A 25,480-nucleotide genomic window follows, 5' to 3' on the forward strand; every position below is an offset into this window, starting at 1 on the left:
CTTATAAAATTTGCAGATGACACCAAATTAGGAGGAATAGCTAATACCCCAGAGGACAGGATCAAAATTCAGAATGACCTGAATAGACTAGAAAGCTGGGCCAAAGCTAACAAAATGAAATTCATCACTGAGAAATGCATTGTACTGCACTTAGGGCTGAAAAATGAAATGCACAGATATAGGATGGGGGACCTGGCTGAACAAGAATTATACATCTCTTATCTTAGATCTCCTAGATCTAAGGGATATAGGAGTCCAAGCTTACCACAAGTTGAACATGAGTCGACAGTGTGATGTGACAGCTAACAAAGCCAATGCGATTTTAGGCTGCATCAATAGAAGTATAGTGTCTAGATCAAGGGAAGTAATAGTGCCACTATATTCTGCTCTGGTCAGGCCCCACCTGGAATATTGTGTTCAGTTCTGGGCACCACAATTCAAAAAGGATGTGGAGAAACTGGAGCGTGTCCAAAGGAGGGCGACTAAAATGGTGAAGGGTTTGGAAACCGTGCCCTATGAGGAATGACTTAGGGAGCTGGGGATGTTTAGCCTAGAGAAGAGAAGGTTAAGAGATGATAAGATAGCCCTGTTTAAATGTTTGAAGGGATGTCATATTGAGGAGGGAGCAAGCTTGTTTCCTGCTGCTACAGAGACTAGAACGCAGAACAATGGATACAAAGTGCAGGAAAGGAGATTCCTCCTCAACATTAAAAGGAACTTCCTGAGAGTAAGGGCTGTTCGACAGTGGAACAAACTCCTTCCTCGGAGTGTAGTGGAGTCTCCTCCTTTGGAGGTTTTTAAACAGAGGCTGGATGGCCATCTGTCAGGGATGCTTTGATTGGGAGTTCCTGCATGGCAGAATGGGGTTGGACTGGATGGCCCTTGCAGTCTCTTCCAACTCTATGATTATAAATCCCTCATGATTTGTTTCAATTTCTTCTTTGCTGACTATTTCCTGGATAAGTTTTTCTTTTTCCAGCCTATTTGCAAGCCACCTTCCTGTCTTCTTAGTAGACTCAAAGTGTTTCTGTTTAACAAAAGTTAGCTTCTTTTCAACCTCTTTTGTTAATTTGGTATAATGGCATCATGTTTCTAAAGGAACATGCAATAAGTTGAAATGACGTGACTCTCCCTGACCCCATGAGTCGTATTTGGGGTAGAAAGTTAATTTGGGAGAGATGAATTTTTATGGTTTCTTTCCCATAGTTTTTTCATGTCTATGTAGATGTGCCTTCTGACTGAAGATCTTTCCATATTCTATCCGTTTATCTGGTTTCTCCCCTGTGTGGGTTCTTTGATGTAAATATACATTCCTACTATTACTGAAGCTGTTTCCACATTCAACACATTTATATGATTTCCTCCGTGTGGGTTCTTACATATGAAAATAAATTTTTCGGTAAGAGAAACTCTTTCCACATTCCATGCATTTGGTGTGGTTTCTCCCCTGCATGGGTTCTCCGGTGTTTAGTCAGATTTCCACTGTGGCCAAAACTCTTTCCACACTCCATGCACCAATATGGCTTCTCCCCTGTATGGAGTCTCTGATGTGAATATAAATTTTGTCTGTGAGAGAAGCTCTTTCCACACTCCACACACTGATATGGCTTCTTCCCTGTGTGGATACTTTGATGTGAATGTAAACTTTGTCTACAAGAATAGCTCTTACCACATTCTGTACATGTATATGGTTTCTCCCCGGTGTGGGTTCTTAGATGAGAAGTAAGGCTATCGCTACAGCTGAAGCTCTTTCCACATTCCATGCATTTATGTGGTTTCTCCCCTGTGTGGATTCTTTGATGTCTGTAAAGAAGTCCGTTCCGGCTGAAGCTCTTTCCACATTCCATGCACTGATACGGCTTCTCCCCTGTGTGGGTTCTCTGGTGGTTAGTCAGATTTCCACTGTGGCCAAAACTCTTTCCACATTCCATGCACTGATACAGCTTCTCACCTGTGTGGGTTCTTTGATGTGAATGTAAATTTGCACTAGACGAGAAGCTCTTACCACATTCTATGCATGCATAGGCTTTCTCCCCTGTGTGGGTTCTTTGATGTGAACTTAGGTGTCCACTCTGAGTGAAGCTTCTTCCACATTCTACGCATTTGTACGGTTTCTCTCCTGTGTGGGTTCTTTGATGAGAGTTTAGCGCTACCCTCTTAGCGAAGCTCCTTCCACATTCCATGCATTTGTATGGTTTCTCCCCTGTGTGGGTTCTTTGATGTGATTGCAGTTGTACAGACTGACTGAAGCTCTTTCCACATTCCATGCATGTATAGGGTTTCTCTCCTGTGTGGATCCTGTGATGTGACTGTAGAGTTTGACTGTGAGAGAAGCTCTTTCCACATTCCATGCATTTATGTGGTTTCTCTCCAGTGTGGATTCTTTCATGTGAACGTAAGTTTTTAATATGAGAGAATCTCTTTCCACATTCCATACACGTATAGGGTTTCTCCCCTATGTGGATTTTTTGGTGTGAAAAAAGGCCAGAACTATGGCAGAAGCTCTTTCCACATTCCATACATTTATGTGGTTTCTCCCCTGTGTGGATCATTTGATGTGAACGTAACTGTCCATTCTGACTGAAACACTTTCCACATTCCATACATTTATGTGGTTTCTCCCCTGTGTGGATTCTTTGATGTCTGTAAAGATGTCCGCTCTGACTGAAACTCTTTCCACATTCCATACATTCATGTGGTTTCTCCCCTGTGTGGATTCTTTGATGTGTGTAAAGATGTCCATTCTGGCTGAAGCTCTTTCCACACTCCCTGCATTTGTATGGTTTCCCCCCTGTGTGGGTCCTCTGGTGTTTAGTCAGATTTCCACGGAGGTCAAATCTCTTTCCGCATTCCATACACTGATATGGCTTCTCTCCCATGTGGGGTTTTTGATGTGAATGTAGGTGTAGCCTCTGTCTAAAGCTTTTTCCACATTCGTTTGGTATTGCTTCTGTGTGTATTCTGCAATGTATGTTTAAGTGAAATTTAGATTGGAATGATATTCCACAGACAGAACAGCTGACCGTTCTTTTCCCTTTGTAGTTTTCTTGGGGAGTCAGGAGTTCAGTAATGTCCTTCTTCCCAATGTCTGATTCGTTTCCCTTTTGCCTTTTCAGTCCCCTTTGATTACCAAACTGCTCTTTCTCCACAACAATCTTGGATGTTTTCCTTGACACCACAAAGGGGTCCACAAATTCCTCCTCCTCCTGATCATTCCCTGCTTCAGAAAGAAAAATAAGGTCCCATTTAGAGGTGAACACAGAAAATGAGGATCTCATTGGGTTAAAGGTGGAAATACTTCTTACCCGTAAAGGCCGCGTTCCCATTATCCTCCATCCTGACTTATTCTAGAGAGTCCTTTGGCCCTGATCCAGGGAACCTCACTCCTCCTCTTTGGAGAAATACACTTCCTCAAAGGAGACCAGGAGCTGAAAGGGAGAAAATGACAAGAAGAGCTGAAGTCCCATTAAATAAAATGCCATAGTGAAATGCTGTCCCTTATATAAAATAGCCAAATCAAGGTTTGCTTTTTGAAATTTATATTTTGAAACAATATACATATATAAATGTTCAATCCATAGATGGTTGAATACATGCATAAAAAATCCCTAGACAGAGAGAGCAGAAGGTACAATATAGTGGTGCATATCTACACTTGTACTGAATTACCACATGACACAATACTGTTGCATGTCCTTGTGTTGAAAAATTACATTTCACCTCAAACAGGTACAATGGGTCATAGAATCAGAGTTGGAAGAGTCCACAAGGGCCCTCCAGTCCAACCCTCTGCCATGCAGGAAATCACAATCAAAGCATCCCTGACAGATGCCCATCCAATCTCTGTTTAAAGACCTCCAAGGAGAGAGACTCCACTGCTCTCCATAGGGGTTTGTTCCACTGTCAGACAGCCCTTACTGTCAGGAAGTTCCTCCTAATGTTCAGGTGGAATCTCTTTTCCTGTAGCTTGCATCCACTGTTCCAGGTCCTCGGTGTTCAATGGTTTGGATTCATGACACCTCGTGGATACCAAAATCCATAGGCACTCAATTCTATTATAGGTACTAGATTATTCTGCAGACCTCTTCTTCTTGAATACCTTGACTTGCCTAAAAACTCTACTTGTTGTTTCTTGTGAACTGGCTTACCTCTGTTACTGATGAATTGCCCATCCTGCTGCAAGAACGTGGCTTCTTTCGAGGAGAGTTATACTCTGTTTCTGGAACTAAATGTGCAAGACATCATCTGAATTCCTTGCCCCAAAACCAGGATTTGGGCCATGCATCATCCAAAAAAGGTAATGCCAAAATGAGGAGAAACCAGGCCTTTTGGCCCATACAGACAAGGTGTCGGACCTAGCAGTCTCCCTCACCTCATACTCAATAAACAGCTTCTGGAGTTAACAGGGGAGCACTTTATTGAATGAATAGAAAGGAAATAATATACCAAGAATGCGTTTCATACAGGTTTGAATTCAAACCCGAAAATAGATATATCTACAGTTCAATAAGCAGCTACATCCCAAAGTCAGAAAGCTGTTACAGTCGGTTAGTTTTCATCCAAAAGTATCCACTCAAACATTTTCTCAAAACAAGATTGTTTAATATACAGTGGGTCCTTGGTATCTGCTGGGCTTTGGTTCCAGGACCTCTTGTGGCTAACAAAATCGATGGATGCTGTCCCATTAAATGCAATGGCATAGCAAAATGGTGCCCCTTATGTAAAATGGCAAAATCAAGGTTTGCTATTTGGAATTTATATATTTTAAAAATATTTTCAAGCTGTGGATGCTTGAATCCATGGATAAAAAATTCATGGATAGAGAGAGCTGACTGTACAAGTTTCTAGCAATAAACAACACTTCTTCCCAGTCTGACTGCACCGGGCGTTTAACCAAAAATGAAATGGATTCAAACAGATACAAACACCAGCTCCAAATCTGAATTCCCAATAAACATAACCTCTTCAGTTAACCATGTAAGCACTTTCTAATACAATTAAGAATCTTTTTACCATAACATGGAACTCTTCCTAACTGCTCTATTATTCAACCCAAGTTAAAAGAATATAAACCTCCCCCTAACACAACATCAAACGTTTAATCCAGTGGAGGCACTTATGAACCTATCTAATTAGGTAACCAAAACTGTCAAACAATAAATTTTTAATAACAATAATTACTGAGTATCAAATCTAACAGTCTTAAAGACATCTTAATAATAAATAACATCTTCGACCATGCCTTGGCCCAGAAACAACTGAGAGGTCCTTCCTCCATCCCCACTGCCATTGCCTTAGCCTCAGAGGGGGAGAAGGAGAGGCAAAGCCAGCTCCACCGTGCCTAAGGCCAGAATCAGAGTAAAGGCCCTCCCTCCATCTTGAATGCTTCCATCTTGGCCTCACAAGGGGAGAAGGAGACAGACCCAGCTCCATGCCTAGACCCAGAATCAGAAGAAAGGCCTTTCCTCCATCTTAACCGCTTCCGGTTGGTAATGGCGCCTCAATGAGAAGCCCTTGAACTAGCTGTCAAGGGGTCTATCAGATATTGCAGTTTTGGGGGACATCTGGAAGCTTCCCGATACCTCCACAGTTTCACCCTTGGCATAGGGAGACCGGAGGGGACCGGGTGGAGGTTTGTGATCTGAGATCTCGCCGTCTAGATTCTCGATTGGGAAGAAGGGGGCAAGACCAGTGGAACCGAAGGGCATTTCATGGCCAAGCTGTTTCTCCATTTTTTGGGCAGAGGCGCTACCAATTTTATTAACAAACATCAAAAATATGGGCACTTATTGAGCTTTCTACCACGCTTAATTGAGAAGCTTTTGCGGATATCTTTATATGGCTTGTGATCTACTTGTATAATTTAAAAGATCAGAGAAAAGAAGTGAAGAAGTGAGGTGATGTGAATATTAAGGTGGAAAGGTGGAAACACAAGGAAAGACAGCAAAGGTAATTCTACATGGGAGATTCCTATTACAATAAAAGGGGGCGACTGGAAAAAGAAGGAAGAAAGAAGATGTAGAAGGAAGGAGAAAAGACTCAAAAGGATAAAAAAGAGAGAGAGAAAAGGAGCAGTGAAGAACAATTACAACAAAGTTGGAGTACGAAAGGGTTAATAAGAGCTCCTTTCTAACCTTGAGTTGAGGCGGCTAGAGAAAACAATACAAACAGCTGCTCGACCCGGAGGGACGACGCTGAGGACAGGAGGAGGAGTCATTGAGGACGGAAGGAGGGGGCAGTGAGGACAGGAGGAGGGACAACGAGGACGGGAGGAGGAGTCATTGAGGACAGAAGGAGGGGTGACAAGGACAGGAGGAGGAGTCATTGAGGACGGAAGGAGAGGGCACCGAGGACGGGAGGAGGGACGAGGACGGGAGGAGGAGTCATTGAGGACGGAAGGAGGGGCAGCGAGGACAGGAGGAGGGACAACGAGGACGGGAGGAGGAGTCATTGAGGACGGAAGGAGGGGTGACAAGGACAGGAGGAGGAGTCATTGGGGATGGAAGGAGGGGGCAGCGAGGACAGGAGGAGGAGTCATTGAGGACGGAAGGAGGGGGCAGTGAGGACAGGAGGAGGGACAACGAGGACGGGAGGAGGAGTCATTGAGGACAGAAGGAGGGGTGACAAGGACAGGAGGAGGAGTCATTGAGGACGGAAGGAGAGGGCACCGAGGACGGGAGGAGGGACGAGGACGGGAGGAGGAGTCATTGAGGACGGAAGGAGGGGCAGCGAGGACAGGAGGAGGGACAACGAGGACGGGAGGAGGAGTCATTGAGGACGGAAGGAGGGGTGACAAGGACAGGAGGAGGAGTCATTGGGGATGGAAGGAGGGGGCAGCGAGGACAGGAGGAGGAGTCATTGAGGACGGAAGGAGGGGGCAGTGAGGACAGGAGGAGGGACAACGAGGATGGGAGGAGGAGTCATTGAGGACGGAAGGAGGGGTGACAAGGACAGGAGGAGGAGTCATTGAGGACGGAAGGAGAGGGCACCGAGGACGGGAGGAGGGACAACGAGGACGGGAGGAGGAGTCATTGAGGACGGAAGGAGGGGGCAGCGAGGACGGGAGGAGGGACAACGAGGACGGGAGGAGGAGTCATTGAGGACGGAAGGAGGGATGACAAGGACAGGAGGAGGAGTCATTGGGGATGGAAGGAGGGGCAACGAGGACGGGAGGAGGAAGTGATGGATCTTTGTTGCTGCAGCTGTTGAATTTATGGCACACGCACCTGTGTGCACACACAGCGCCGTAAGCAGGCACGTACCCCATTATTTTCAATGGGGGCTTGAATATATGCGTTTTTCCAATTCACAGGGGTGGGGTCCAGAACAGATCTCCTGCAAATTGAGAGACACATTAAAAAAAACCACATGTCTAGGGCAGCCATTAACAAGAACAATGTATACTAACATCAGGAACAGCTGCGTGAATACTCCCCTTCAGACAATGAAACAGATCCAGGGCTTAAAGTCGAACAGGAAAGTCTACTGACAGTTTTACGGATCTCTAAATGGGAGCCTTGTTAGTGTAGCATGTCTGCACCACGAGATCCCAAAACACCAATTTCTCAAATGGGAGATGCCAGAGAACAAAAATGTTCAGAGTGTGTTCTGTCCCTGGAGAAGGTATGTTTAGTCTGGAGAAGAGAAGGTTAAGAGGTGATAAGATAGCCCTGTTCAAATGTTCAGCTCCATCAGGCCTTGCCTGAAAAGAAGAAGGCCCTCCTTCTATCTGCAATCTTGAAGGGGAGAAAGGCAAGCCAGCTCCATCAGGCCTTGCCTGAAAACAAGAAGGCCCTCCTTCTATCCACCATCTTGAGGGAGAGAAAGGCAAGCCAGCTCCATCAGGCCTTGCCTGAAAAAGGAACGTTGGGTACTTACTGTGACACGTTCATTTCCTGCAGAGAAGGGTCCTGGCATCCTGTAATCTGGGTTTAGCTCCTCCTATTTGCTCCTGTAGGCAGGGACAATAAACAAAAGTCCGGCCCCTATATAGGGAGGAGCTAGCCCCCCTGAGCCTCAGTCAATAACAAGCCAAGCGACTAGTAAGGTAGTCAAGGAACTGAACTTCAGTAACATCAGCTAAGGGTTAACTAGAACACCTTAGAAAAAACTAGTCCGAGAACAAACAAGAACTCAGAAAAACCAATCCAGCAACAAGAAGAAGAACAAGGCAGGTCCATCAACAGGCAGGCAGGGTCGGAGGCCGCAGGCAGCACCCGGGTGGGCAGGATGCCAGGACCCTTCTCTGCAGGAAATGAACGTGTCACGGTAAATACCCAACGTTCCTTTTCCCAGCAGAGAGGGTCCTGTCCTCCTGTAATCTGGGATTTACAAAAGCCCTCTCGAACTGGGAGGGAGGTGCTGCTAGGAGACTGTGGCCCCCGACACAATCTGTTGGAGGACCCTCCTTCCAAATGACGCCTCAGCGGACTGAGACACGTCCAGTTTGTAATGTCTTATGAAGGTCGAAGGCGACTTCCATGTGGCCACCCTGCAAATATCTGACAGGGAGGCGCTAGTGGTCAAGGCCGCAGAGGTAGATGCACTCCTGGTTGAGTGCACCATCACCCCCTCGGGTGGAGTGAGATCAAGAGTTCAGTAGCTCTTTTGAATAGAAGACCTGATTCACCTACTCAGAGTCGAGACTGGTACCTTGCACCCCAAAGAGCCCAGGCGAAAGGAAAAGAACATCTCAGATGACCTTAAGGTTGAAGTCGTCTTGATGTAGATTTTGAGGGCTCTGCACACATCCAATGTGTGCCAGGTCTTTCCCAAGTCCTTCTTAGGATCGTGGCAGAATGAAGGCAGGAGAATGTCCTGTGACACCTGAAAGGCTGAGTTGACCCTAGGCACGAAGGTAGGGTCTGGACGAAGGCACACTGAGTCTGGCCTAAAAATACACAAGTCTTTACGTACCGACAGGGCCCCAGCTCTGACACCCATCTGGCGGAGGTAATGGCCCTGAGGAAGATGACCTTGAGGGAGAGGTGTTTGAGGAAGGCCTCCCAAAGGGACTTGATCGGCCCAACCTTCAGAGCCTTTAAGACCGTGTTCACATCCCAAGATGGAAAACGATGTCTGGTGGGCAGGCCCTGTTGGAAAACTCCCCTCAACAGCCTCTTAATGTGAGGATGGCTGCCATTCTAGCTGCTCCCGTATGGAGCAGAACGACGTGATGGCAGACACCTGCCTTATAACCATGTTGGGTCAAGTCCCCTCTTAATGTCATCTTGGATAGACTATAGCAGGTCAGCCACTGAAAACCTGAAGCAGTTGATGAGAACTTGCCTAAGCAGTGGATTATGTGATCAATCAGAATAGAACCTGATCTAATCTGGACCTATGGCAGCTTCCAGCCTATCACTGATCACCTTGTCAACTGGTTATAGAAATGAAGGTGATATTAAGGTGATTTCATTTGTAGTAATTAAGACTTACCACTCTGAAAGAGGAATGTTAATGTCTGACCTCCAATTAAAATTTCAAAACAATGTGCAGTTCTTTACTGGAACATCTGTGAACCTGTGTAAAACAAGACTAATCCCATGGTTAGGCAAAGAAGACACTGGATTAACCTTTATCTCGCAGACATTGGTGAGTCCATGCAGAAGCATAGATGCACTCTGTGTTAACAGGGCCTGTGGTCAGAATTAAGTCTGATTTCTTCTGAGGATGAACTTGTCTAGAGGCTTCAAAAATCACCCCAACTCCATGTAGCAGACTATCATCAACCTGTATGAAGGCTGAGGGGTCTCCCGGCTGAATGAACTGCTGACTAAGGAGTCATGAAATGGGAACAGAGGGCTTGGCAAGGATAGCCCTCTGGTATCTAATTTCGAGGAGAGAATTTTCTCCACAAAAGGGATCTGTCAAAGGAACACAAACCTAAATTTAAAATAGTATAGTGGGCCCTCGAAATGGAGTTGGATTTAGGACTTTGCCTGGATACCAAATCCATGGAAGCTCAAGGCACATAAAATATAATCGCATAGTAAAACGGAGTCTCCTATATAAAATAGTAAAATCATAGTTTGCTGTGTTGTATTTTTGTTTTGTTTGTTTTTTGGAATATATATATATATATATATATATATATATATATATAAGCTGTGAGCATATAGGTGGCTGGTGTAAGTCTCTATATGGAGCTGTATGGTATATTGAATCTGAGCATTTTTGCTAGCAGAAAACAAGGCATAGGCACTAGGAAGTCCGTTTTTCCAGCCCCAAAAGGTAGTAAACAATGGTGTTGTTTGGACCAGACCATGTCATGACAACCCAATCAGGGATAAGACACTCACCCACACAGCAGCTAACCTTATAACCATAAAATCATAGAATCATGGAGTTGGATGAGACCACAAGGGCCATCAAGTCCAACCCCCTGCCATGCAGGAAATCACAATCAAAGCATGCCCAACAATATGCAAAGGAATCTTGCAGCACCCTGAGACCACTAAAGAAAAGAGATTAGCAGCATGAACCTTCATGGCCTTGAGCCCAATTCATCATATGCATGATAGATCCTGTTACAATAGGCTTCCCAAGCCAGGCAGCAGTTGAATGGCAAGCCCATCAGCAGGCATTCTTACTTAAAATTTAACAATCTAGACAAGGTAAGAGGTAATTGTGATTTTTGTGGCAGACCCCTCAGGGCTCTGTAGGATGTCTGAATGGGATTTGAAGCAACCCCTTAGTAGAGAAACCTGATTATATTGTTTTAAAACACTCATGGAGGAAGGGGAGTTCCTCCCCCCATGGAGAGGAGTCTGTCTGTTTGTTTTTGATAAGAATTTTTCTTAATCCCCTGTATAGTGAGAACCATCTCATGGAAGAAACTGTATTGTTGTTGTTGTTTTTCAGTTTCTTCCCTTTAACAGACATCTCTCCAAGAAAGAAGGGAAGGCAAGGGGAGCCACATCTTTTGAGGCTAGCTGACTGAGGTTCACTGTGTTTTATAACAGGAACATAATCCTTTTGCCACTAAAATGGAGTTTGGTTGGTCACCTTAATCCAATATATCTATCACCTCATATGAGATGTTTTTACCAAAGATCCTCAATGCATGTAAGCATTAGAGGTCTGCTGAGTGACCAGAGACCTTCTCTTTGCTTGAGTCACCCTGTTTATTAGCATTTAAATGAATCTGTATTGTTAAAACTTATGCTCTTAATGAGAAGTGCTATGGCTGATAACAGTTTGCACAAAGGAGGTAGAACCATGTGCTCATCCTATGTCTTTGGCTGTTCCACCTAAGGCAAAAAAGGCTCTGGACCTAATGGAGACAGTGATGGAGGCCCATGAGGAGGCAAGAAAAGTCATCATGTGGCTTTTATGGCTAGCCCCTCCCTTGAAGAATTGGTTTCTAGGCATCTTCTCTGGCCTGGAAAAAGGAGAGGGGGGCAAGCAGAAACAGCACAACTCAAACCTCATGTGCTAACATTAATAAAATGAACGCCAGAAAGGCTAACCAGTATCTCTTGTAGATCTGAGCCCACAGCCCTGTTGATGTGGGGGCTCTCCCCTCCTTTATTTGCCCCATCAAGGGAGGCTGCCTGGGCAGTGGCTTATTCCAAGCACTGAGGAAACTGCTCTTAAGTTAGCAGTGACTGAAGACCATTGCTAATCATGGGTAGATAGCTGCCTATGGCCTGTAGTGTAGCCCTGATACTCACAGGGCATTTTGTTTTATTTATGTTTAAAACAGCCCCAACTTCAGGTTGGGGTTACAGCTTAGCCCTTTTAATTTCAGGCAGGCTTTATAGTAACCTGGCTGCATGATAGAAGCTAGCTTGGTCCTCAACTCCCTCCCACTTGCATAGGTAGCTGGGAAGGGCAGAGGGACTGCTGTGGGACATGGCTCTACATTTACCTGAGGTAAGTCTGTGTCCTGAGAAAGGATAATCTCTGATGGAAAGGAGAGGCCAAGCGCTCAAGCTTTTCTCTCAAGAGCGACATGGTTTGGGGCAGCCAAACACAATTGGGGGTGAAGGGAACTCTCCACCCATGATATCCACAAATGGTTCAACCCTTTTTGTTGTTGTAATTTTTTGGGGAGGGAACACAGGAGGATTTGTATCCATGTGGCCTCTCAAAGAATCCCTGGGTTGGAAGAGATCCCAAGGGCCATCCAGTCCAACCCCATTCTGCCATGTAGGAATTCTCAATCCAAGCATTCCCAATAGATGGCCCTCCAGCCTCTGTTTAGAAGTGGGTGGCAGAGGCCATGCTCTCTCTGGGGTGGACATGAAGCCATTTTGTGCTTTTTGTGGGATGCTCTGTGGCAGCCAAAAAAGACCATTTTAGAGTTGGAAGCTTCAGCTCCTGCTGGGCCAAGTCCAGCTTCCTTTACAGCCATGTGTCTGTGCAACACAGAGGAGGAATCATCTGCCTCCTTACACACCATCTCATTATAAGAATTCAAAAGGAATGTGTAGGAGCCCTGGCAACACCACCATGTGTTTCCCAGTCTGCAAAAGGATCCCCCACACCTGTTAGGGTCCTGGGTGCCATTGGGGCCAGAGATGGGAAGGAAGGGGGAGACCAAGGGTTAATGCCCCCATCTGCCCTCCTGGCAGAGTCCCAAATCTTATGCTAGGCATAGTGCCTGCAATGGTCATGGCAGAGGCCTCATGGCAATGCCTGCCCTGAGCGAGGGCATAGATCTGGCAAAGGTTCTTTGGTGGCTAGAGAGAGAGGGCCCCTGGTACTCACCATTCTCCTGTGACTTCTGGCTAGCTTGCCTCTCTGACCTTGGCCATTTCAGGCTCGGCAGAGGTGATGCAGAGAAATCCTTTGCCATGGCTTTTGGCTGGCCTGTCCTCTGAACTCTGGCTGGGCAGAGATGCTGAGGAGGGAAGTTTCCATGACTTCTGGCCAGTTTCCTCACTGATCCCTGGCCTTAAACAGGCTGGGCAGAGGTGATGTGGAGAAACAGAGACATGGAGGGGAAACCCCTCACCATCTCTTCCCACGGCTCCCATGTGCTGCAATGCTGTTTGCAGAGATCTCCTGTGCTCCCACCATGAAAGGGGGCAGCTCTGGAGGAGAGGGAGAGTCATTGGCAAAGCCAAGACCTTTCTCCAATCCTGGGAGCCCTTGCCATTTTAAGTCTTCTTCATGCTTCCAAGGCTGTAGTAAAGAAGCTGCAGAGCAATAGCAGACACCTCCCAATGGGTCTCCCTCTGAAGCCAGCTCCCTCTGTTGAGCTGGCAGACCCTGAGCTAGGGAAGCCTGGGTTAAGGATGGCCCTTCACCCATGCTCTCAGGGTCCTCTGCCATAGCCACCACCAAGGAAGGGGGGAAAGGCAGGAGAGAGGAGAAGAAGGGAAGGCCAAGAAAATCTCAAACCGCTTTCGAGGAAAGGAAAAACTTCGCTGGCTCGAAGAGAACATCCTGCTAGGAGCTTAGGCAGGAACAAGACTGAGGCTCAGGGGGGCTAGCTCCTCCCTATATAGGGGCCGGTCTTTTGTTTATTGTCCCTGCCTACAGGAGCAAATAGGAGGAGCTAAACCCAGATTACAGGAGGACAGGACCCTCTCTGCTGGGAAAGAAGAAGGCCCTCCTTCTATCCACCATCTTGAAGGAGAGAAAGGCAAGCCAGCTCCATCAGGCCTTGCCTGAAAAGAAGAAGGCCCTCCTTCTATCCACCATCTTGAAGGAGAGAAAGGCAAGCCAGCTCCATCAGGCCTTGCCTGAAAAGAAGAAGGCCCTCCTTCTATCCACCATCTTGAAGGAGAGAAAGGCAAGCCAGCTCCATCAGGCCTTGCCTGAAAAGAAGAAGGCCCTCCTTCTATCCACCATCTTGAAGGAGAGAAAGGCAAGCCAGCTCCATCAGGCCTTGCCTGAAAAGAAGAAGGCCCTCCTTCTATCCACCATCTTGAAGGAGAGAAAGGCAAGCCAGCTCCATCAGGCCTTGCCTGAAAAGAAGAAGGCCCTCCTTCTATCCACCATCTTGAAGGAGAGAAAGGCAAGCCAGCTCCATCAGGTCTTGCCTGAAAAGAAGAAGGCCCTCCTTCTATCCACCATCTGGAAGGAGAGAAAGGCAAGCCAGCTCCATCAGGCCTTGCCTGAAAAGAAGAAGGCCCTCCTTCTATCCACCATCTGGAAGGAGAGAAAGGCAAGCCAGCTCCATCAGGCCTTGCCTGAAAAGAAGAAGGCCCTCCTTCTATCCGCCATCTGGAAGGAGAGAAAAGCAAGCCAGCTCCATCAGGCCTTGCCTGAAAAGAAGAAGGCCCTCCTTCTATCCGCCATCTTGAAGGAGAGAAAGGCAAGCCAGCTCCATCAGGCCTTGCCTGAAAAGAAGAAGGCCCTCCTTCTATCCACCATCTGGAAGGAGAGAAAGGCAAGCCAGCTCCATCAGGCCTTGCCTGAAAAGAAGAAGGCCCTCCTTCTATCCGCCATCTTGAAGGAGAGAAAGGCAAGCCAGCTCCACCAGGCCTTGCCTGAAAAGAAGAAGGCCCTCCTTCTATCCGCCATCTTGAAGGAGAGAAAGGCAAGCCAACTCCATCAGGCCTTGCCTGAAAAGAAGAAGGCCCTCCTTCTATCCACCATCTGGAAGGAGAGAAAAGCAAGCCAGCTCCATCAGGCCTTGCCTGAAAAGAAGAAGGCCCTCCTTCTATCCGCCATCTTGAAGGAGAGAAAGGCAAGCCAGCTCCACCAGGCCTTGCCTGAAAAGAAGAAGGCCCTCCTTCTATCCGCCATCTTGAAGGAGAGAAAGGCAAGCCAACTCCATCAGGCCTTGCCTGAAAAGAAGAAGGCCCTCCTTCTATCTACCATCTTGAGGGAGAGAAAGGCAAGCCAGCTCCAACAGGCCTCCGAGGGAGAGCAGATCTGCTGGACTTTTCCCCTTCCCTACTGCCATTCCCTTCTCCTTTTGTGTCTTGTCTTTTTTAGATTGTAAGCCTGAGGGCAGGGAAATGTCTAGTTAACAAATTTTAAGCCAATTGGCTGAAGAGAGGGGTATAAATAAATATTATTATTATGAAATATTATTATTATGAATTGGAAAAACGCATATATTCAAGCCCCCATTGAAAATAATGGGGTACGTGCCTGCTTGCGGTGCTGTGTGCACACATATGCGTGTGCCATAAATTCAACAGCCGCAGCAACAAAGATCCATCACCTCCTCCTCCCGTCCTCGTTGCCCTTCCTTCCGTCCTCAATGACTCCTCCTCCCGTCCTCAGCATCGTCCTTCCGTGTCGAGCAGCTGTTTGTATTGTTTTCTCTAGCCGCCTCAACTCAAGGTTAGAAAGGAGCTCTTTCACCAACAGATCCTGTCTGGAAGGACCAATTCAGCAGACACTGAAATGGGACAGAGGCCTATGACCTCAGCAACTTCGCGGGGAAGGCAGGCACGTCTAACCTCCTGGAGAACCAGCGGCAATGCTGACAAGGGAGGCAAGTCAAGCCCTTTCCTTTTGAATGAAGGGGACCAGAAGAAACGTATCCAGAAACTAAAACAAGAACTAGCCCAAACGTAGAAAGCTGTGCCGGCAGTGATGCAGGACATACAGGAGCAAAAGAGGGAGGCCAAGTTGGTCTGGGAACTGAGACATAAGGCGGCTGCCGATGACTCAAGGATGAAGCTTCCTCCAGAGAAGCCGAGGAGGCTTCAAAGTGAGACAGTGAGAGTGGAGCCATTGACTCCACCACCCAGCCTGACAGAGGAGGCACCAGTAGGTTAAGCTGACCAGGCTGAGGTTCCTGTAGCAGCAGTGAGACTGGGCCCATCAACAGAGGCAACAGGTGGACAATGGGATCCAGAGGAGGAGGCCAGCAAGCCAGAGACCGGAAAAGAGAACCAAGCCAACCAGCCCACTCAGCAGAGTGGAGAAAAAACAGGACAGGAGGTGAGCTGACCAGAGGTGACAAGTGCCAGTCTAAAGGTAAAGACTCCAACATCCACACCTATGGAGTATGGGGTGGTGGCGGTGGATACCCTGAGGGAGGCTTCAGAGGGTCCGGTGGGACTCAAAGCATTCCACACAAAGCAAGACCTCGAGATAGAAGGTCCTAGAGGCAGTGAGGAGCTACCACACCTGAGAATAACCCCCTTAAAGGCGAGACCTGAAACCCCTTCCTTCAGTGACCAGATTGTGATGAGTGCTGGGGGCTGGAAAAATAGGTCAGACCATGTGCCTATGGGAGGCTGCTTGGAAGAAGCCCAGGTCTCAGCTGGCCTGAGGAGAGGCCAGGAGGGCATGGGCCTTGCCAAGACTTAAGAGTTGTGCCACCTTCAGTGAGGTTCATCCAGAGGAACCATTGTTAAAGTGCCTCCAGACAAAGATCATCATCATCATCATTATTATTAAGCTTTATTTATATAACGCTGTAAATTTACACAGCACTGTACATACAATCTTTTAATTAGACAGTTCCTGGAGCCAGATGCCTTCTGGGAAGGGCTCAGTTCCTTTGGGGAGGCCTGATGGGATTGGCCTACCTCCTTTCTTCCCTCAGAAGCCAGGATGGAGCCGGATAAAAGTAAAGCTTTGGCTGAGTCCAGCACATGCCGTTGCTGTCTGTCCAGAGGGCTAACGGAAACCAGAAGCTGGAGTGGACAAATCCAGATAATAGCTTTGCAGAGATTTGGATAGAGGTAGACCAAAATGCTGCTCTGATCCCCATGCCAGCAACACTGGACAAAGAGCTAAGGGAGTTAGGCATACATTATAACGATAATGATAATAATAATAATAATAATAATAAATGATTATTTATATTTCCTGCCTCTCCCAAGGATTGAGGCGGGATTACATCAATAAAATAATACAATAATACTGTACAAATACAATTGATAAAACACTAATACTGAATTTACCACATTCCTATTAGTTCTCCAAAAAACAGTTTATCAGTAGCCAATGATAATAGTCGAGAGTGGAACATCATCATAAGCTTTTAGATCAGTGGTTCCCAACCTTTCTAATGCCAGGACCCTTTCATACAGTTCCTCATGTTGTGGTGACCCCCAACCATAAAATTTTCGTTGCTACTGCATATCTGTAATTTTGCTACTGTTATGAATCAATGTAAATATTAGTTATTATTATTTATTTATTTACAGAATTTATATAATACAGTATTAATATCTGATTGATTAATTTTAATTATTATCAACCACTAATTATTAATACTTACTAATTAACTATTGTTAGTGGCTAGTTATTAATAATTAATATTAGTACTATTAATTCCATCCTCTGCTGCCGCTCTTTCTTGGGAGAAGGCCAAGCAGTGGAGGAGCCTTGAGCAGAGAGACCAAATGTCATAACCAGAACGGAGGGAAAGAAACCACTAAATGTAGGATATTCAAGAAAAAGGTAGATGCCATTACAAAATAAAAGCTAAAAACAATAATATAAATCCACAAAATTTAAATGCACAAAACCCCTCCTAATACCCCCCCCCTTATGCTATTATGCTCCCCCCCCCATCCTCCTGGCAGCCCCCTCCTTAGAGGTGAGAGTCAGCTGGAAAAGCACATCTCACTCCAGAAGAGAAGGATACTTGAGCAGTTTGCACTCTATGTCTTTCCAGTTTATAATAACAGCTACAAAACTGAATATGGGCCACTTAGGTCCAAAACACACTGCAGAAATAATCCAGTTTGAGGCCAGTTTAACTGCCCTGGTTCGATGCTAAGGAATCCTGGAAAGTGTAATTTGTGAGACATTTAGCCTTCCCTGTCAAAGAGTTCTGGGGCCACAAGAAACTACAGCTCCCATGTTCCCTAGCACTGAGCCAGGGCAGTTAAAGCGGTCTCAAAATGGATTATTTCTGCAGTGTGTTCTGGACCTTACTTTTTGAAAAATAGTCCAGATTTAAATGGTGCTTTAAAAATTATTTCCATCTCTCAGCTATAAGCTGGTTGGAGAGAAATGAGAGTGTTTGGGGGAGGACTACCAATATATTGGGTGATGCATTCTGGGGTAGGTACAATTTGTGGCCAAGTAAGTGGCCCTGGGCAGGTCACACTCTCTCAGCCTCTATCCCCCTTTGAAGAAACTTGCCAAGAAGACCCCATAAGGTTGTCTTAGGTTTGCCATAAGTCGGAAAGGAAAGACACACAAGAACAACAACAAAAGTCTGCAATTATTTTGTATTGGTACATGGGAATAGGAGCCAGGGTGATGGAGTGGTTTGAGAGTTGGACTCTGGAGACCTGGGTTTGATTCCCCATTCTGCTATGAAACCCACTGAGTGCCTTTGGGCAAGTCACACTCTCTCAGCCTCAGGGGAAGGTTAATGGCAAACCCCCTCTGAGCAAATTTTGCCAAGAAACCCTGTGATAGGCTTCAAGAAAGAGCCAGTGTGGTGGAGTGATTTGTGAACTGAAGACCAGGGTTTGAATTGCCGCTTGGCCATGGAAACCCATAGTTGTCTTAGGCAAGTCACATTCTCTCAGCCTCAGAGGGAGACACTGGCAAGACCACTTCTAAATAAACCTTGGCAAGAAAACCCTGTGACAAGCCTTCCTTAGGCTCACCATAATTCAGAAACAATTTGAAGACACCAAACAACAAGAGCAGCAACACCACTAACAGCACATCGGCATGCAGCCATCCACAGGGGCAGGGAGCATGGGGAGCCAGCAGGGCCTGGCAAACTTTCCCTCACAGCTGCGCCTGAGGAGGGGAGCCCAGAAGCTCCCACTGCTGAGGGGGAGCAAAGAGGGAGGGGACGGAGCAAATTTACAATCCCAGAAGTGGGGGAGGAAAGTTTCCTCTGCCCCACAGAGCATGGCCTGGTGCCCTCCTGAGCCTCCCCCTCCTCCAGCCCCTTCCAGCTCAAGCTGCTGGTGTGGGGCTTTTGCCCCAAGGGCTTGGCCATGCTGGCTGCCAGTTTTAGTTGCTGGGAAAACTGGCAACAGGCTGACAGCCACCATGGCTGCCACAGCCAAGCCCATGGGACAAAAGCCACTTTGATGCCAGCCTCTATTCAGTAGCCCTGCGGTGCTGGGCTTTGGTGTCTCCCCAGGAGGAGACCTGAGTTTGAGCCCCTGCTCTGCTACAAAACCCTCTGGGTGACTTTGGGCAGGTCACACTCTCTCAGCCTCATTGGAAGGCAATGACAAACTTCTTCCAAGGAAATCTTGGAAAGAAAACCCCCATGGCTAGGGTCACCTCAGGGTTGTCATAAGTCCAGAAGAACTTGGAAGGGGATGGGCATGTGTGTGTGTTAAGCGCTGGCTCCCACTGCATGCCTCAATCCATGCATCAGGAGGCAGCTGCAGCAGCACCAGAGCCCCCAGAGCAGGACAAGGAGGAAAGGGCAGAGGAGGAGCCCTCCCTCGGATGGTGCCCTGAGCCAGGCCTGGCCCTCTTCTCTGCGACAGAGACAACACTGGAGGGGACGCAGGCAGTGGCCATGCTCCATCCTTCCCTTCTCTTCCCCTGATCACCCCTCCTCCAAGCCCAGGCAAGGCACAGACAGGCTGCCTTCTGTCTCCCCAAAGGGCCCCAGCAGCCTGGTGCCCTTCTTTCTCCCTCACTGCTTCCTCCGCTTGCCTGCCTCAATGGCTCCTTCTTGCCCATGGCATCCAGCCAGGACTTCGTCTCCCTGCCTTTCTCAATCATCTCCTTCCCTCCCTGTTTTGCAATTCTTCCTAGACCCCTCAGAGAGGTTAAAATGTAGGACCTCTCCTAGGAAAAGGAAGATGTTGGGTTACCCTGCCCTTGGGAGGCAAACAATGGCCTTTCCTCCTCCTCCTCATCCTGGCTGTTTCTTGCAGGCCCCCAGGGATCCTGGGGGGGAGGTAACACTCTTAGGCGACCCCCATGAGAGGGTTGGGCGACCCCCAAAGGGGTCCTGACCCCCAGGTTGGGAACCACTGCCCTAGAGAGATCCCCGAGCCTACCAAAGCAGACAGAGATCCTAAAGTGCCGACACCATTACCGCCAGCTACCTAGCCGGGCCAACCCCCCAATGATTTGGAGAATGGGACTGACAGAGGAGGGCCGGGAGGTGAGGGCTCAATGATCAGCTTGAGAGAAACAGCTTCAAAGGCTTCCCACATAAAAGCTCACGCTGTGGAAGTCCTCAAAGATTTGGAGGGCGTCTTGTCCAAGGAAGCAAAAACAGAAACCAGTCCAGCCCTTGGACTGGAGGATAACCCAGGACCAGTTACGGCCCTCAATGGCACTGGAAGACGAGGGAGACTTTGCCAGCTGGGAGGAGCAGCGCCAGTCAGTGGGGTCCTGTCCCCAGATTGTGAGTTCCAGTTCCACAGGTTTCCAGCCGGAGGGAACAGGGCCTGCAGCAGCCCTGAGCAGCTCTGAGGACAGTCCAGCCAGAGATGTAACAGAGAAGGCTACTCCAACCCCCACCTTCATGACTGGAAATGGAAAATTGAGACATTCCAAATAAAGAGGAATGGTTAATGAAATTAATAGAAATAATAGAGATGGACAAACAGACTCAAAAAATACCTCTCCAAGAAAAATTAAAGAAGATTGGCACTTGGTGTTTGAATATATGAGGGAGAAATGGGGGAGATATTTTCTTAAGAAGGGATCTTTTTCCTGAAATCTTGAACATGATAAATTAATAGGAATGATTTGTAGATAAAATATCTGCTGAAGGAGCATTGCATTTGCAAGGGAGAGAAATAAATTTTGTACAGACATATAATGAAATAGATGAGTAGTAGTGAATTGTTTTGATGGAATATAGGAACATATATGGGAATCTGAAAGAATATTTATAAGGGATACACAAAGCAACAAGTTAAACTGTAGAGGATGGAAGTCACAAGTTTATGTGTAATTGTGAGGTTAAGGGTGTAGTGTAAGATTTTAGTATGTATGTTAGTGTATTTGTATGTCTATGTATTTTAGTCTATTTTGCATGTTCATATGATTGTGACTGTGATATATGTGCAAATAAAATATTTATATTAAAAAAAAGGTTTTCCCACTGAGAGAGCCTGCGGATGTGCCCTTTTTGCATCAGCCCAAAAAAGGTTGCTGGCAGTGGGTTCTTGGGTACAAAGGCAACACTTGGGTTGCAGCCCCTGGCCAAAGGAAGACCCGGGAGAGGCCATCCCCAGTGAGGAGTCACTCGGGGGTGAGAGGGCCGGGGAAGGCTTTGACTGTTTAAAGGCTACTGTGGCCATACAACTGGCAGAGAATGAAGTTTGCAATTTAAAAGCCAATGCTACCAGACATACTACAGAGACGGTTGAGACTCTGAGAAAGAATAAAGGAAGGCCCACCGGACTTTGCTAAGTCCATAGATCTACACTGTGTGCCGTGCCTCCTGAGATCCAAAGAGAGAAAAAGAAGCCTTAGGGGCTCGGCAGACTGCCCCAAAGGAGCAGCTTCCCACCGCCCCTTTCCTTGCTGGATCAGGGCCATGGCAACCGCATGCTACGGCCCCAACTCAGCAGGTCCGTGATGTAAAGAGAAGCCACAAAAAGCAGCTTCTTTCTGCATTGCATTAAGGGCACCATAGCCACCGGTGCTGCAGCTTTTTGACGCCTCTTTGGCGCAACATGTATGCACATTGCGCCAAGGGGGTGGTGTGACGCCTCCCACCATGTGGTGGGGCACGTGGCATCACACTGGCATGGGGGGTAGAGTTGGGGCACGCAGCGTACAGTTGCCACTCCCCCATTCTGCCCCAATGCCAGCTCTTAATGCTTGTCTGTTGAGGGCCTTAGATTGGGTCTCTTCCAACTCTATGATTCTATGATTCTATTTAAACTGAGGCTTTAATTTAAAAGGTATGTCTTGATGCTGTATAAAATGCTGAGTGACAAACAAGTTAAATTGCTCATAAATGATTTAATGGTATTGGTGATCATTTATATAAATGTGTTATTGTTTCTTTGATATATTGATTTGCCATTTATTGAGATGGGGTCAAAAAGGAGGGAGATTGGTCTTCATCAGGAATAAATCTGTAGATTTTCCATCATGAATTCGCCATAATATGAGATTGGCTTAGACCTGTTTATATGGAATTATGTTATGCTGTGATGATGTTGATGGGAGATGTTATATAATTAATGTATTACCTAGTGAGGGTTAATAAGCTTTCTAACTAGGCCAGCATCTGCAATAGAACCTGAAGAATGGGGAGGGGGGGATTTTATTGTGAGAGCTTTAGACAGAGGCTTTAGGTGAGAGATGGCTAGAGCTATGAGATGTTGAGTTAGTGTACAACTGTCCCTCCATTTCGGAGACTTCAGGTCTGCTGTTTCAATTATTCATGGAGGGGCTTGGCTAAAATGGGATATCCATGGGATGCATGCATGAGAACATGCTACCATTCAAGCCAATGGGGCTTGAATATATGCAAGTTTCCATTTTTGCAGGGGGGTCCAGAACAGATCCCCCACAAAAATGGAGGAAGCGACTGTATAACTATAAAGTATAAGCATATTGATAGAACAGAAGACTACTGATTTATGAATTTGTTAATGATGGTTAAATAGCCCATAAGTTTATAAAGGTAGTGATATAGAGATAGATATTTAATTAGTAAGTACAATCTTATAGTAATGAGTCTGTTATCTGGCATTGCATTGCCAGTGGAAGGGAAAGGGCCAGAGTGGGAATAGGACCAGGCTTCTCAGTCCTCAAGGCTGCAGAGCCTTGCAGGGACCGAAGGCCGTGAGAGCCAGAGAGCGCTACAATGGGAAACACCGGGTGGGACATACATGGGACCAGGACCCACGGGGCTGTGAGAAAGTCAGTTGATCAAATCAACTGAGGTATGGTCTATGGAGGTGCGAACATGAAATAACACAATCAGTGTCTGGGCTTCGCATGTAACCTCAGATCAGCCTAAAGGGCGCAAGGTCTGCCTGTGATGTTTGACTGGATCTGCTTTATTGTCTGAAGGGGAGCATTCACACAGTTGTTCCTGACCAATAACACCTAAAATCAACAAAACAGGGATTCCTTTCGGGGAGCAACCAAAATGCAAAAAATAAATGTTGCAAGCTTTCAAAGCTTCACCGGCTTTTTCATCAGGCAAAGATGTTAAAAATCAGGCAGAGAGGGGAAAGACCTACATCTGCATTAACATCTACATACATTTTCCCCTCCTGGATGATTTTTAACACCTAATGAGTTTTTAATTGCAGTGTGTATTTAGACTGTAAGCTGCTTTGGGCCCAATTCTGGGATAAAAGCAGAGTTCAAACAACAACAACAACAACAACAACAACTCTTTGCCTGATGAAGAAGCCAGTGGAGCTTTTCAAAGGCTTGCAACATGTATTTTGTGCATTTTGGTTGGCTCCACAAAAGGTATTACTGTTTGGGGGTTTAAAAAGGACTCATACATATTATATAAAGCAAAGAGGAAGGAAGGAAGAAACAGAAGAAAGGAAAAAGCAAGAAAAGTCAAAGCTGTCAGAAAGAGATACAGCTTTCTTTTCAGGAGGTCATAGGTCCAAAATGTGGGGAACGCGACTGCATAATTTGTGGTAGAGATACCAAGGAAGCGTGGCGGAGCGGTTGAAGCGCTGGGCTAGGACTCTGGAAACCAGGGTTCGGATTGTGGCTCAGCCACAAAACCAACTGGAAGACCTTAAACAAGTCCCAGTCTCTCAGCCTCAAGGGAAGGCCATGGCAAACCCCTCTGAGCAAATGCTGCCAAGAAGCCCCTGCCACAGGTTTGCCTTAGAGTTGCCATAGGTCCGAAATGACTTGCAGGCGGCACATGGCAGCAAAAACAAGGACAGAAGTTATGCGCAATGGACCTTATCCAGTAAAAAGTCTTCTTCTTCTTTGCAAATGCAGAGTCAGCAAAGTGAATTTGTCCCAGTCTCTCTGAGGCTGAGCTTTGGGGCTCCCTTTCCCCCCCTTTCTTTTAAAAATATAGCTTATTTAACAATAATATTGGCAATAACGTAAAAAGACAACCACAATAACCAGACGACACAAAAAGTTCCTTTTCCTATCTGCCCTTGCTTCCTATGTCAATAATGTTCTAAACCTTTATCTCCATGAAATAGAACTGTGATCAAGAGGGATATTTATCTTATATTGCCCCAGCAACGCAGAATATATGATTGGCAACTCATTGATCACATTTATACCAAGGCTTGGCATTTGTTGCTGCTCCTGTTGACAGACCCATTTCCTTGATCACATCTTTATCACGTGTTCCAGTCCTTCTTGTTCTGGTTCAGCGTTTTCTCTGATCACAAGGCAGTCTCTCCCTCCCTTTCCATCTTCTATAGTCTGTGTAAGCAGACTCGCCCTGGGATCACAGAGGGGCTGCAAGGTGCCTTTCCATGCTTCCAGCGCCTCCTCCTTGAGGCTCAGCCTTCTGAATCCGGGCTTCTAGGCCTCTCTCTCTCTCTCTCTCTCTAGGAGGGCTGGGCTGGGTGGCCTTTCGGGGTCCCCTCCAACCCTAGCATCCCATCTGTCCCATGGGTTTTGGGGGAAGGGTCCCTTCCTGCTCTGCTGGGGGCCATTCAAACATTCCTCCAGAATGACAAGGGATCTCTGGCAGCCCCTTGGAACCCACGCAGGGCCCAGCCCAGGCCTTTCCCTCTCAGAGTCAGACTAGGGACACTTGGGGCTCCCTTCTCCTCTTACCTCCTTCTCCTCCTCCTCTTCCTTCTTCTTCTTCTTCTTCACAGCAAAAGGCCCTTTGAAATATCTCCCCCCCCCCTTTTGCCTCTCTAGGAAGCGGAACTCGGCGGTTGGAGGACTGGCCCCTCTGGGCTCTTCCAACTCTATGACTCTGAGAGTGAGGGCGGGAGGCCTCTCTCTGGCTCCCCCTGGCGGCCTCCCCCTCCATTGCAACATCTCCTTCCATCGCCTTCTGGCTTCCAGGTCTTTCCAATTCATCTTCATCCTCATCTCTGCCTCCCTTTCCCCATCTGTTCCTTGTCTCTCTGCCAAACCTCCTGTTCTCCTCCCTCTTGGCCTCTCTTCCTTTTGAGAGACGTTTCTTGAACCTTTTCTGGGGCCTCAGCAAACTACAGTTCCCAGAATGGCCTGGCATTGAGCCCTGGCACCTAAAGCCCTGTTAAACTGGATTATCTCTGCAGTGCGGATGCAGCCTTAGAGGCGGGATTTGTAGGCCAAGTTCCAACAGATGTTGACGATAGAGTTGCCCTGGAGGACCCAGGGATTCCTCTCACAGGGGGATGCTGGGCATTGCAGTCCCCTTCACACTCCTTGTCCTGCCCCAGAGCACAAAAGCAATGCAGCTCAGCCCTTTTACAGGGGGATGATGGGCATTGCCGTCCCCTCCAAGCTCCCTCTTGGCCTGAGAACCCCTCTTATTCCTCCTCCTTTCTTCCCCTTCCTCCTCTTCCACCAGACCACAAAAGCTCTTCCCACTAGGCCACAGGGCTCCCCGTCTCGCAGGGGGATGCTGGGCATTGCAGTCCCCTTCATGCTCCTCACCCTGCCCCAGAACACAAAAGCAATGCAGCTCTATCCACTGGGCCATAGCCCCTTTTCACAGGGGGATGATGGGCATTGCAGTCCCCTCCCAGGTATA

At 47.1% G+C, this 25,480-nt stretch overlaps 1 protein-coding gene across 1 annotated transcript; it reads right to left on the bottom strand.

Moving 5' to 3' along the window:
• Positions 1-24,631, bottom strand: LOC149278137 (uncharacterized). The gene is made up of 3 exons (XM_089502322.1): positions 24,565-24,631; positions 3,306-3,428; positions 1-3,220 (listed from the first exon to the last, which is right to left on the bottom strand). The coding sequence occupies exons 2-3, from the start codon at positions 3,334-3,336 to the stop codon at positions 1,350-1,352; spliced, it is 1,902 nt and encodes a 633-aa protein (XP_089358448.1). The 5' UTR covers positions 3,337-3,428; positions 24,565-24,631; the 3' UTR covers positions 1-1,349.
• Positions 24,632-25,480: the final 849 nt, after the last annotated feature.

This window comes from Sceloporus occidentalis, unplaced genomic scaffold, assembly GCF_023333645.1.
Source record: "Sceloporus occidentalis isolate IW3139 unplaced genomic scaffold, rSceOcc1.0.p SCAF_201, whole genome shotgun sequence".
NCBI classification, from domain to species: Eukaryota; Metazoa; Chordata; class Lepidosauria; order Squamata; family Phrynosomatidae; genus Sceloporus; species Sceloporus occidentalis.

What these genes read in the sequence shown, in the direction of transcription:
- LOC149278137 (XM_089502322.1), bottom strand. Translation starts at nt 3,336, where the DNA reads ATGGAGGATAATGGGAACGCGGCCTTTACGG. An exon ending in TGGGAACGCGGCCTTTACGG is followed by an intron (nt 3,221 to 3,305) that starts GTAAGAAGTATT and finishes TTCTTTCTGAAG; the next exon opens with CAGGGAATGATCAGGAGGAG.